At 46.5% G+C, this 12,717-nt stretch overlaps 1 protein-coding gene across 1 annotated transcript in view; it reads right to left on the bottom strand.

Moving 5' to 3' along the window:
- Positions 1–10,810, bottom strand: part of FREM2 (FRAS1 related extracellular matrix 2) — a 138,534-nt gene extending 127,724 nt beyond the window's left edge. The window contains exon 1 of the mRNA XM_062567080.1: positions 5,680–10,810. Coding sequence (XP_062423064.1) covers positions 5,680–10,810 — 5,131 coding nt within the window. The remainder of the gene's footprint in view (positions 1–5,679) is intronic.
- Between the last annotated feature and the right edge of the window lie 1,907 nt (positions 10,811–12,717).

Consider the following 12,717-nt stretch of genomic DNA (forward strand, 5'->3'; position numbering starts at 1 on the left):
GAATGTGTAATACATTAAAAGCTATTTTTGTCACTTTCCTTGAACAAAAAGATAGTTATTGGTAAAAATCCATTTCTGATGCTACATCAAACAGCATGGAGTAATTTATTTAATTTATTTTTAAGGAAAAGTTGGGGAAATTAATAGCGTTTAAGTGGAGCTCAAGTACCACAGAAAATCTTCTCCTATGTAAAGGCAGGTACATTATTAAAAACAAGCCAAAAGCTCTTTTATTAAAGCTCTTCAAGATCTACAGTTCCAAAAGTAGCCAGACATCTTCTAGGGCAGACAGGTAAAGAACATTATCAGTAAGTATACAGAAGAGATTCTTTAGTGACATAATGTTTGAAAGAAAGTTAAAGATCAAAAATTAATAGGGCTGTAAAGAGGATGCAAACAAATACCTTTTTATGCCAGTGTAGCAAATAAATCTTTCATCCTGCAAACACTTACACAAGTGCTTAGCTTTGCCCATATGAGTAGCCTTATCAAAATCAATAGTTCCAACATATATAAAGGTAAGCACTTGAGTCAATGTTTGCAAGACCACCTCATCAAAAAAGCCACCTGTCATCCAAAAATCTTATTTTTAATCAAAAGAATCACAAACGAACAATGTGCTTTCTGTTCATTAAAAATTATAGAGTCACTTAAAGAATTTAACACTTTCCTGCCATAGTTGATTAAATTTACGGTAGCTACATTAATACTTGCTGAGTTGCAAGCGTAATTCATTACTGTTTAACTGCAATGTCTGCTAAACATTTATGGGGACGTTGCAACTCTCCCCTCATTAGAAATTCTGCAGATTTCTCCTATAAAAAATTTGTTTATCTACACTAAATTAGGATATTGCTTTCCCATTTAAAACTATGCAAAATAGATTTGGCTATTAAAAGCTTCTTTATTCTCCTATATAGTCTTTAAGAAACAAGTGCACTAGACAACATAATTCATTCTCTCTGAAAACTCTTGCCTGGAAAGGAAGGTGAAATCCACTGTCAGGAATGAATTCTGAGTAAAATCCTGGTTCACGAACTGCCGGATATGTGGCTGGAATACCCATTTATGTATTTTTGGTCTCAGGAGGACACACTGAGCACTGAGACTTTAATTAAGCTCTTTTATTGCCAAGGCAGATTCTTACTCTCCTCTATCCCTTCCTCTCCTTCTTTTTGGCCCCTCAGCACACCAGCAAAGCAGCAGGATGCAGCCTGGCCCTTATTCACAAATCAAACCATGTGGGACTGCAGGCTCCCAAAAATAACATTTGGCACTCCATCACATTTTGTGCACTCAAAACATTACCCAAACACTAACTAACTGCTTGTTACATACCACTGAATTTTAAATGTGAAAGGCTTGGCAGATCCTTAATAGATTTTTCTCCATTTTTAAACAAATCATCTAATCTTAATGCATACCTGTTATGAATAAATTCCAGCCCTGACGTGCAGAGATGAATGCAGTGTGATTATTCATGCACAATTTTCTTTCTATGTATTTTTATACTAGGACAGCACCAGAAACTAAAAATTACTATGTGGCAAGTGTTTTTCTTTAAGCTTTCTCTCTGTTTACTACCACTACATTTTGAATATACAGCACAAAGAAGTAATAATGAATTGAAAATGCTGCTTTCAGGTGTAATATGAAGTATTAGTATTTGAATAAAATTAAGAACTCCTTACTGTATTTTAAGAATATCTGATCTTGTTACTGTCACTTGCATCCCTCTTATTCAGATTATTTTAATATCTAGGTATAAAAGGATAGAAAGCACCAGATACTTGCAGAGTATAGCAACTTTTTTTTTTTTTTTTTTTTTAATCAAGGACTTAATTGTCCTATACTCTAATACTCCTTCCAAGTAATCCCAATTAAGTCTATGAGCCTCATGAGCTAGAGATTACCTACTGTATTTCTGCCAGAAGTATTTAATGTGTACTATTTAGAGAATCTCACACTGTGAGATACGCAACAGGGAACAAATCTCCTGGACACACTGCATTCTGCACAGCCAAATTTTGACTGAAGCCTTTCAGTTCATCTTGTGAGCTGGGCTAATTTCCCTTCTAGCACTTGATGAAGTATTGTGAGCAGGTACTGAAAAGCAATAGAGTGTTTGTCAAACATTCTCTCTGCCCCCTCTTTCAGCTATAGGTAATCAGATCCGGCAGTCTGATCAAGCTGCTCCCACAATGATTCCTTTTTCAATCCATGTTACCTCACTCAATGCAATCTATCTGTTCATACAAAGATGACCCAAATACCAAGAATGGAGCATGAGGTAGAAGAATATTAACACACACCTCATACTATTGGTAACTCTCAGAATTCAGCTGTGTATGGTCCTGAACAGCCCGACCTGACTTCAAAGTGAGTCCAGATGGCTCAGGGGTCAGACACGATGACTTCCAGAGAGGCACCCTCCAACCTAAATTTTTCTACAATTCTTTACAAGATTGTGAAGATGCTCTACAAGCTCCATCAGGACCCCTACTTGCCAACGAATCTGGAACATATTTAGCATTTTCATAAGAGCTTGCTCCACATTGCAAGATGAGTCCTCTAAACTGGGAAAAGATGAAAGCACAAAAAGATAGCATACAACAGCAGGCTCAAGGGTCAACAGACAAGCATCCTAAAGTCAAAACTTTTTTTTCATAGCTGACTGCAAAATCTCCACTTTCCGAAAGCTTATTAAAAACACAGACAAAGAGGGTCTTATTCACTCCTGCCCTAAGCAGTAGATAATTGTCTTAGTACAACATGAGCATAAAACATGCATGAATTAACTACTTCGGATTTGACAATGCTTTTCACATTAGTTACAGTGGGATACAAGATAAGGCACAACAGTGAACTACATGCAGAGTTTTGAGTATGCTGCTTGGTCTATATAAGACCTCAGCATCTCACAGTACTTTGCAAAACTGTAGCTTTCTAGGTCCAACTAAGAATTTTCATCCTTCTGCCACTCACAACCTCTCCCATATCCAAAACGGTTACAGAGAAGAGGACACCTGAGGAGAAAGGAAAGAAGACAGCATCCTTTCATCCATAACGTTCGTTCCCACATCATTCTGTGACATCCAATAACTTCTCTTTCTCTGCCCTTAACAAATATATTATCCACATCTGGGCCTAATGTCTTCTACCTTTCACATAGCCTTTCCAGACATCTCTTCTCCCTCAAGTACCTGGGCTTGCACTCATAGAACAGTTCGATGAGTTTCTTTTGTAAAAATATAAACCATTTTTAAAAGCCTTTAGGCAGTAGAAAAGAGATACCACAGACACGACATACAGAAGCTTAGGATTGTATGTTTAGAGATTGTATGGAGGTCCAAGAACAAATACTAAAGAAGTGTGTTTCTTAAAAATACTCTTCAGCTCAACACAAACTAGTGCTGATACCATCAGGGAACTTGCAGAGTTATAAGACTGTCTCAGGACCCCACTAGCTTTAAAATCAACTTTCAGGTTGCAGGCTTTTCATCCAGCTCAATCACCCCCAAGTCTGTGGGAAGAGTAGTAGGCCGGGACCAGCCACATACATTTGCAGAGCCATTAGATGGATATTAGATTAACCAACCAAAGATATTTCCTCAGCAGCAACTATGAAGAGGCTGTTATTTCTTGATCACATTGACTGTGGCTGAGGGGTGTGTGTGTGGGGGGGGTAAAAGTTCTTGTCCCTAATAGTAGCATCCGTGTAGAAAAGGTATTGCAGGAAAATAAATCTGGAGCATAAACATCAAATAATATTAAAATTAGTTAAGCTTTCCTATTTTCTGATCAAAACTAGGTTTAAATTGAACCACTCAGATACTGCCCTTCATGTAAGTACATGTTTATGGCCTTGTTTCCACCACTATACCTAATATGAACCTAGTTGCCTTTAAAGGCGTATAGATTCTCTGGCTCATTTCTTACATATCCTTTCCATGTGACCATTCTTCTGCTAAGCAGAAGGTGGTGACCAAACAGCTAGGTACCCTCCACGCAGGGTAGCAAATAACATGGTGTAAACACCAGCTCCCAGGAGAACTGGAGTATCAGCTCTGCATATGGCTCAGACCTAGCCTGCCACAAAGCCTGCAGCTTTATCCTGCCAATACTATTTCCTAAGAGCCCTGCAGGTCCTCATACGACCAGAATGCAGGTGCTTTATTCCAAGCTATGTAGGTTTCTAACCATGTGGCAGGGCTGCCAGTTACGGACCAGAAAGCACTTGCATTTTGGTCATCTGAAAGAAATACACTGATGCCACATGGCATAAAAGAGGATGGGTTGTACCTATCCTGAGTGCCCCCAGAAGATATAGGATATCACTATGCTATGTAGCAGTTAACTTTCAAGGAACAGTCTCTCAGTAATTCTGTGTTCTACAGTGCAAGAGAAAAATATGTTTTAAAAAAACATAATCTATTTACTCATCTCCATTCTCTTTTGTTCCTCATGTACACTGACAATGATACTCATAATACAGCTAGCAGCTCATTACTGATGCTTTATATTTAAAGAGGTTGTTGATTCCCAAAGCTTAAACAGGGTTTGGTCCCTCCTCCCTCATCCTCTTTTCCTTTTCGTCAATGCATCACTAACAGTGTAATAGTTAGGGCATACCAGCCATTCAAAAGTTCACCAGGTCTATTTGCAAGATTTGGTGTCTCTGACAAGAACATCACTACAAACAAGACTGTAACGGGGCATACATAGCAGTATTGGCTTTGTGAAATGAAACGTAGCTGATTACAAAGCACTCCTGTCTGCCCCTACTACCTACACAGCCCAGTCTGCCTGGGCCCCTTTAACTTTGAGTTTCCATGCAGTTGTACTATCTGCACACTCCACAGCTGCAGCAGGCTCCAAAAAAACCTCATTTCACTTTTAATTACCCAGCTATTAACTCATTACAAAGTAACATGGAAAATTCTCTGGAGAATAGCTAATGCTCTCCTTTCAATTAAAGAAAGTTACTTCATAGCCTTGTTTTAAGGCTTTATTTTAGTATATACAGCACATGTGGTTTTCATCCTATGTATACCACCCAATATTTTAGTTCCATGTAAAAAGTAACACTGACATAATTTTGAAACATTTACATTACTTCTTAATTTACCACAAACACTTCAAGGTTAAGGCTTGTGTAATTAAGGCAACAAATGCAGTCATGATATATTATCTCCCTCTGCTTGGGAAATGATTTTGCTTTTATAGTTAAGTGCACTCAGGCTGTATTAGCAACTGATATCCTAGCCATGGTATGATCATTAGTTAATAATAGCATGGCCATTCCTGTAGTATTTTCTAAGTAAAACTTTTTTTTAAAAAAGCCTTCAGACTCTAAAGATCTGGAGTCACGTGCAGGCCAATTCTGTTATCTGCATTTGTATCACTAAGTCCTCAATACAAGTATGGAATTCCAAGTTATTTGGCCTGTAAGCTCTCCAAAGCAAAGACGCTCCATTACTTTGTGCTTATCCAATGGACCTTCTTTCCTGCCAAAACAATCATAAACACAATGCATACATAAAAAGAATTTTAAAAGAGTAATAAAGCCATTATGCTATACTTGCTTTTTGGAAAGTTTCTCCCATCAATCACTACACAGTGTAACATGACCAAGAATGTTTCCATGTGACCTAAAGAAAGCATGCAGTATTGCAATACCTTGTGTGAACTGGCTGATGCTATGGTTGCCTTTCCCCAGGTGGATCAGGAAGCCATGGCGAGGACCTTCTGTGATTCTGATCTTGAGAGCAACATGTAAACTGTCTCTGTCTTCTACTTTGAGTACCTTGTTGGTAATCAGAAACCCTGTGTGACCTGTGGCCAGAATACGGAGAGTTGGTGCACCCTTATTTATTACAATTTGAGGTACACTATTGTCCACAGCCATTATCCGAATCTTCATAGTCTGAGGTTTCCTTGTTTCAAACACAGTGTTTGGAAAGACATAGAAATCAGTATGAGTCCCATCTGTAACAGTGAAGGAGAAGCTATCCTCAATTGATTCTGTGCCATCATGGTTGTAGCTGATTAGATTTTCATTCAGATCTTGTTTTGTGAAGGCAGTGACTAGTTTGGAGTTATTGAACATGATCTGACCATGAACTGGTACTTGAGTGATGACAAATTTTAGAAATGCATCAGGTGTATCTCTGTCTTCTACTGTCAGTTCAAATGGGGTTATCAGTTTGTTTTCATTTTCACTCACCAGCAGGTTATGTATTGTGACTACTGGTTTCTTATTGTCCACGTCACTAATAGAAATTCTAAAAGTACGAAAAACAGGGTTGTAGCCATCAGTCACCTCAAACTCAAAGCTGTCCATTTTCACCTCATCTTCTGAAGTGTGAATATAGTAAACTTTATTGCCTGCTAACAAAAGCTGAGTGAAAGTAGAGATGGGCACCCCAGGCTGGTCTGTACATTCAAGATGACCACGAACAGGTGGTCTGGTAATAGTGAAAACTAAGTTCTCATCCGGACTATTCAAGTCACTGGTGCTAAGCAAATCAGTAGTAAGGGTTACCTTTCCTCCTTCCTTCAAGGAAACCCCTTTGCTGATTACATCTGGGAAGACAATATCAACGCTGCTTATTGTCACATAAAAGTAGCGGTCAATTAGAGAATTTATTCCATCTGTAACATCAAATTTGATGAGATCACGAACTCCTTCTCGTCCAAAATGCATATACTGAATTAAGTTTCTATCCACTTCATCTTGGGTGAAGTTCATCCCCAGGGTGATATTCTCAACTCCTCCTGAAGACTTCATTCTCTGTAAGAGGCCTTGTCCTGGCCCATATCTTACAATGTATGTCAAGGTTTTGTCTTCAGAGTCTAGGTCAGTAGCCTTCAATATTCTGTTATGAATAGTTCTAGTTTCCCCTATTTCAATCTCCAAACCATCATTGATGGCCATTCTGGGTGTCTCATCATCTACAGGAATAACCATGATGAATACCCTTTTCACTACGGTATATTTACCGTCTGTGAGTTTCACCTCAAAACCATCCTCATTTGTCTCAGAGTCATCGTGTTCATACAGTATGCTAGAGCTCTCCATTATCTGATCCACAGTGAAGCTCTCCACTAGGACAGTTCCATTGACCAGCTGATTCACAATGTGGCCATGCTTAGGAAACCTGGTGATTGTGAACATTAACTCATCAGCTGGAACATCCCCATCGACTGCATTGAGGATAGGGGTATCAATAACCAGGCTCATACCTTCCATCACAACAAACTCTCGCACAAAGATTTCAGGCTCTTCATCATTGGTTGGGATAATGACAATGGGGAAGAAGTGCCTCTGGGAAAAATTAATGCCATCGGAACAGCGGAAAGTGAATCCGTCTTCAACAGGCTCCACACCCTTATGTATGCTTTGGACATAAAAAATATGCCCTTGACGGAGGTCTTTCAAGGTAAATGCACTTATAGCTGTACCTGCTCTGGACTTTTCAGAGCCTGGAGCTGGAGAAATGTTTTCTATATACCCAGAGGTGGGCTGAGCAACAATGGTACAGAGTATATCATCATAGGGAGTATCCGTATCTTCAGCCCTTAGGTGAGCAGGAGTAATGACCTGTTTTTCACCTTCCATTACCATGAACTGCTCCCCCACAAAAATCTCTGGGGCTTGACTGTCAACAGGAAGAATGGTCACCAAGACAGAAACTCCTTGAACGACGTTGCCTTTGATGCTCCATTCCTCTGACAGGTCAGATAAGGTAAGATTGAAGGTATCTACTTTGGGCAGAAGGCCTATTTCACCACCAGTATGAGCATATACCACAGCACCGTCCAACAGATCTCTCTGGGAAAATCTCTCCGCAGGCACCCCTTGGACCAGAATGTCCCCGTGCTGAGGAGGATCCTCTACAATGAAGGTCAACATTAAGTCATCTGTATCCTCATCTGTGCCCTGGATGACATTAGCAGTGATTTCAGCAGCACCATTCTCCAGCACATCCAGGTAGGAACCAACAGTGCCCAAAGGCAATCGTAAGGTAGGAACCTCATCATCAACAGGGTGCACATTCATTTTCAATGTGATGGGCACAACATGAACCCCATCACTCACATCAAGACTGCAAGTATCACTGTTGGTCTCTGCCCCACTGTGTACATATACCACCCTCCCTTGCCTGATATCATCTAGGCTAAAGGTAGCTCCCAGAATCAAACTGTACCCAGACAGCTGCAACTGGCCATGCTGGGGAGCCTGGGTCAGAATGAATCGGAGACGGGCAAGTTCGGTATCTGTGTCACTGGCATCCAACTCATTCTGACTAAGCACATGACTGCCTCCCTCAGGCACAGTAAAGCCAGTATTAGTGATTTCAGGAGGCTGGTTATCCACAGGCTGCAGATAGATGGTAAAAGTCCCTTCAGCCACATTGCCAGCTGCATCCTCCACTTGATACTGGAACTGAACCAAATGAGGGGCCACTCCCAATTCCTCCTGTGGAGGACGATAGGAGATCTTGTGATGGTTGATTTGGGCCTGAGTGAAGTGGGTCACTTCCACAGAGTGATTCTCAGTCAGTACAAGGGATCCAAAGCGGGCTCCATGCACATCTGGAGGGTGGTTAGTGTCAGTGGGGGGCTGGATTATTCTATAGCGCAGTTCACGGTCCCCTGAATCCTGGTCTGTATAGCACAAGTGCTTCCTCCGCAGCGGGGTCACCTGCTGTTCTGCAACTACTAAGTGCAGGCTGCTACTGCTATGCAGCTCTGGGGCTAATCGGTCTATGGGGTGTACCCGGATCACAAAGGTCTGTGGTCCAGAGTGGTTGGGTGGGTCATTGTCATCCTGGACCCTAAAGATGAACTGGTCCAAGACAACCCCAGGTCCAGGGCTGTGAGGCCCAAAGTGGTGGTAATAAAGACGCCCTTCTGCAATATCCTGCTGTAACCATTCCCTCACTGGCTTTTCATATATTAGGGAGCTCCCCATTAAACCTGGCACCCTCCTCCAAGAAAAACCCTTCTCTTCTTCCTCTTCCTTCTCCCAGTCAGGAGGTGGCTGGGCTTGACGGAGAAGAAGCTGCCCTGCAGCAGGGCCAGACTCCACTGTGAAGAGCAGAACTGCATCCTGCGAGTCTATGTCAGTAGCACTAAGAGCACGGGTAGTGATGGGCACTGTTTCACCCTCAGCCACAGACAGCCCCGTGTTAGCATTGAGTAGGGGTGGCTGGTCATCAGTGGGCACCAGGGTAATGGGGAAAAGAAACTCAACACGGTGGCGGGAGCCACCATCTTCCAGCCGCAGCACAAGGTTGTCGCTGAGAGGAGACTCACTGCCATCATGCTGGTAAACGACTTGGCCTGCTGCCAGCTCAGCCACAGTGAAGTGTTTACGAGGGACAGCAGATGATGGGGTATCCTCCAGCAGAGTGAGATGGCCATGTCTCAGTCCTGCCACCACGCTCACTCGCACCTCCTCCAAGTCATCCTCATCACTGATAATCAGGTTGGGGCTGGGACCAGGGCCTGAGAGAGGACGTGACTGCCCCTCATAGAGCACAAGGCCAGTGTTGCGGGTCACCACAGGTGCCAAGGTGTTCATGGGCTTCACCACAATCACAAAGGCAAAGGGCTCTGAAGCAGCACCCTCCGGGTCTAACACCTCCAGCTCCAGCTCAAAGAGCCGCTCCCGATCAGAGTCCTCTGCAGGTGGCTGGTAGGCAATGCGCAGCTCCCTCACATCCTGCTGGCTGAAGGAGGAAATGGGCAAGCTCCGGTCATCAGTGCTGACCATGTGCCCCTGACCAGGGCCAAAGGGCGAGGTGATGTTGAAGAGCAGCAAGTCCGGGGGTGATTCGGCATCCTCGGCTGCCAGCATGTCAGGTGTCACAGCAGTGAGAACAAACTGGTCCACTTCCATCATGAGCATGGCCAGGAAGCTGGGCTTGGGAGCCACATTCTCTGCACCAGCTCGGATCCGCACCAACACCTGGAAGTACTCACGCTTCAGCAGCGCCCCATCACCTGCTGCCTCCCTCAGCTCAGCCACCAGCGGCACCAGGTCACGGTTGGGTGAGCCACCAGCCGCCGTGTGCCGGTAGCGCAGCCCCAGCCGCAAGAACTCCTCACAGTCCCATAGCGAGGCGGGCACTGGGCTGCCATCCCCCGTCACCTCCCGTCCCGTCGCCGGGTAGTTGAGGATCTCACCGTAGCGGGGCAGCCCAGCCAGTGCTGGCAGCAGGCCCACGCGGCAGCGCTGCCAGCTCGGCTCAAAGGCAAACTCTAGGCTGCGAGCATCCAGCGGGTTGCTGGTACCCCGCAGGCGCTCCACGGTGAGGGGCAGGTTGCGGGTGACGATCTCCAGCTGCGTGAAGAGCACCTCCACCTCCAGCACCAGGGGCAGCACCAGGGCGCGGCTCGGCGAGTCGTAGCGCAGCTGCAGGCGGACGCGGTCCCGCGCGGGGCTGCGGCCGCCCAGGTGGGAGTACTGCACCTCGCCGGCGCCGAAATCGCAGGGGAAGCGCCGGGGGCTCAGGCGACCCGGGCGCTGCCACAGCGGGTCCTCGTCGAGCACGGTGAGGTAGCAGCGGTCCCCCGGCTGCACCTGCAGCACCAGGTCCCGCGCGGGGTCCAGCCAGGCAGAGCGGCCCAGGGGCACCCGCAGGCCGCGGTTCGCCACCACGATGGGGGCCGCCTCCGGCGCCCACGGCGAGGCGGCGGCGGCGGCGCTGCCTGGCGGCGGCTGGAGCGCCCCAGCCCAGCCGCAGCCGCAGCCGGCCAGCAGCAGCAGCAGCAGCCGCGGCGCGGCGGAGAGAGCCTGCATGATCCCCGCCGGCGGAGCGAATCGCCCCGGCAGTGGCCTCTCCTCCGCGCAGGGGCCGAGTCCCGGCCCTGCTCCTGCCGGCGGCGCCGCGCGTTCCGGCCCGTCCGCTCGGTCCGCGCACACGCCGCGCTCTGAGGGGCAGCGCGCCCGCTCCCGAGGGGAGCCCCGCCGGCCCCCGGAGCCCCGCCCCCTGCCCCCACGCGGCCAATACGCACCCGCGGGGGGCGCCTCCGCCGGGAACGATTGGGCAGAGTCTGTGTCCATCTTTGAGCCTAAAGGCGGGGATAAGCCTCCCCCCTCCCCCCAGGCACTCCGCGGCGCGACAGGTTGTTGAGGAGAAGGCGCGGAGGGAGCGGCCGGCTGAGCCCTTGCTGTGCAGGAGCGGGAAGGAAGGGGGAGGCGAGGGCCAGCATGGATCACCCTGACGGCCGCGGCCGCAGGCCGCCTGGAGCCCTCTCTCCTGCCAGATTGGAGGGGAGGGGGTGCTGGCTGCCTGCATGTTCCGCACCTCTCCTCAGCCCCGTGTCCGCGGGGCGCGCCGGCGCGTCCTCCTCCCCTGCGCGGAATCTCCCCGTTCTCGCCTTAAATCATGCATCCCTGGGGCGGAGATGAAACAGGGATGTCGCGAGTCGCCGCAGGGGGAGGCTGGGGGCTTCCCTCACCCCCAGGGAAGCGGGGTGGCAGGAGAGCGCGGCGCGGCCACGGTCGCGGGCAACGGCCGCCGCTCGCGGGCAGCGGCGGCGCGACGCCGCTGGTTTTCCGCCCTCGCGGGGCTGCCCGAGAGCCGAGCCGGGTTAACGGGGGAGGGCAGGGGAGGAAGGTGCGTGAGGGAAACCGGGGCGGAGCAGCGAGGAGCGGTGCCCTCGGGCTCCCAGCCCGGCGGGGGCTGCCGCCGCGGAGGTGCCTGTCAGCGTCACGTTTCTTTGCGCCAGAAAGAAAGCTGATAAATATCTCCAGGGCAAAACACATTAGCTAATATCCATTTTCATTCCTCGGAGGTGACTAGTCGCAGCAGTGGATGAATAAAAGCTTTACAATATTTTTGCCCTCTTGTGTCTGCAGTTAAAAGCATACTAATAAAAGTATGAGCGTGCAAGAGTTGCTCGCCTGTAAAATTTTCTAATGGCAGGCTCTGACTTCTATTCATCTTCCTCAGCAGCTAAATTTCTGTCTTAATGAAATGTGATACACAGCCTATATAAAAAGAAAAAAAGTATCCAACAGTTAACAAAATTACTAAGGAGGGGCAGATTCAAGGGCAAAGAAGGCTGCTTGGAAATGACTTTGCGGAAACCTGTGACACATTTTGTTAAAAAGAGTAACATTTAAAGTTGTCCTTCAGTGCTACAGTATTATCATGTGTGGTCTTGTTTGCTGTATGGAAAACTTGAATTTAGAAGATCGGGTTAGACACAGTCCATCATGTCTGCATCTAACTGTTGATACAAATAATTCGGCTTGACTGGAGACAATGGCATCGGTGGACATAGTTTTTGCAACATCAGAATTGTTGTAATCTGTAGAGTAGTTCTATATTCTGTGTTAAATGTGGAAAGCTGCAGAAAGCTGCTTTGTTAAACAAGTTATGTTGACCTGTGGACTTGGACACTGCTGCAAAAGGTAGTAATTTTAGGAGTAAGCCAGCTAGCTAGTAACCAGCAATAACACCAATTTACCCACCCTTATAAGGCATTCACATTTTATTTCAGAAACTGAGTATCTTCTTCCTAAGAAGCAACAAAAGATAATTTAGTAGAAATACTGAGTCCCAGAGCCAGAGTTCTCCCGTAGTTTCATAACCATGGTGTTAGTACTTTTCAGAATTGACAAGATCCAGATGGTGTGATTGGAATTGCCCAGATGTAATGATGGAGTGTCAAGGCTTCTCTTTTAAAATAAAACCAGAA

The sequence above is a fragment of the Rhea pennata genome, chromosome 1, assembly GCF_028389875.1.
Source record: "Rhea pennata isolate bPtePen1 chromosome 1, bPtePen1.pri, whole genome shotgun sequence".
In the NCBI taxonomy this organism is placed as follows: Eukaryota; Metazoa; Chordata; class Aves; order Rheiformes; family Rheidae; genus Rhea; species Rhea pennata.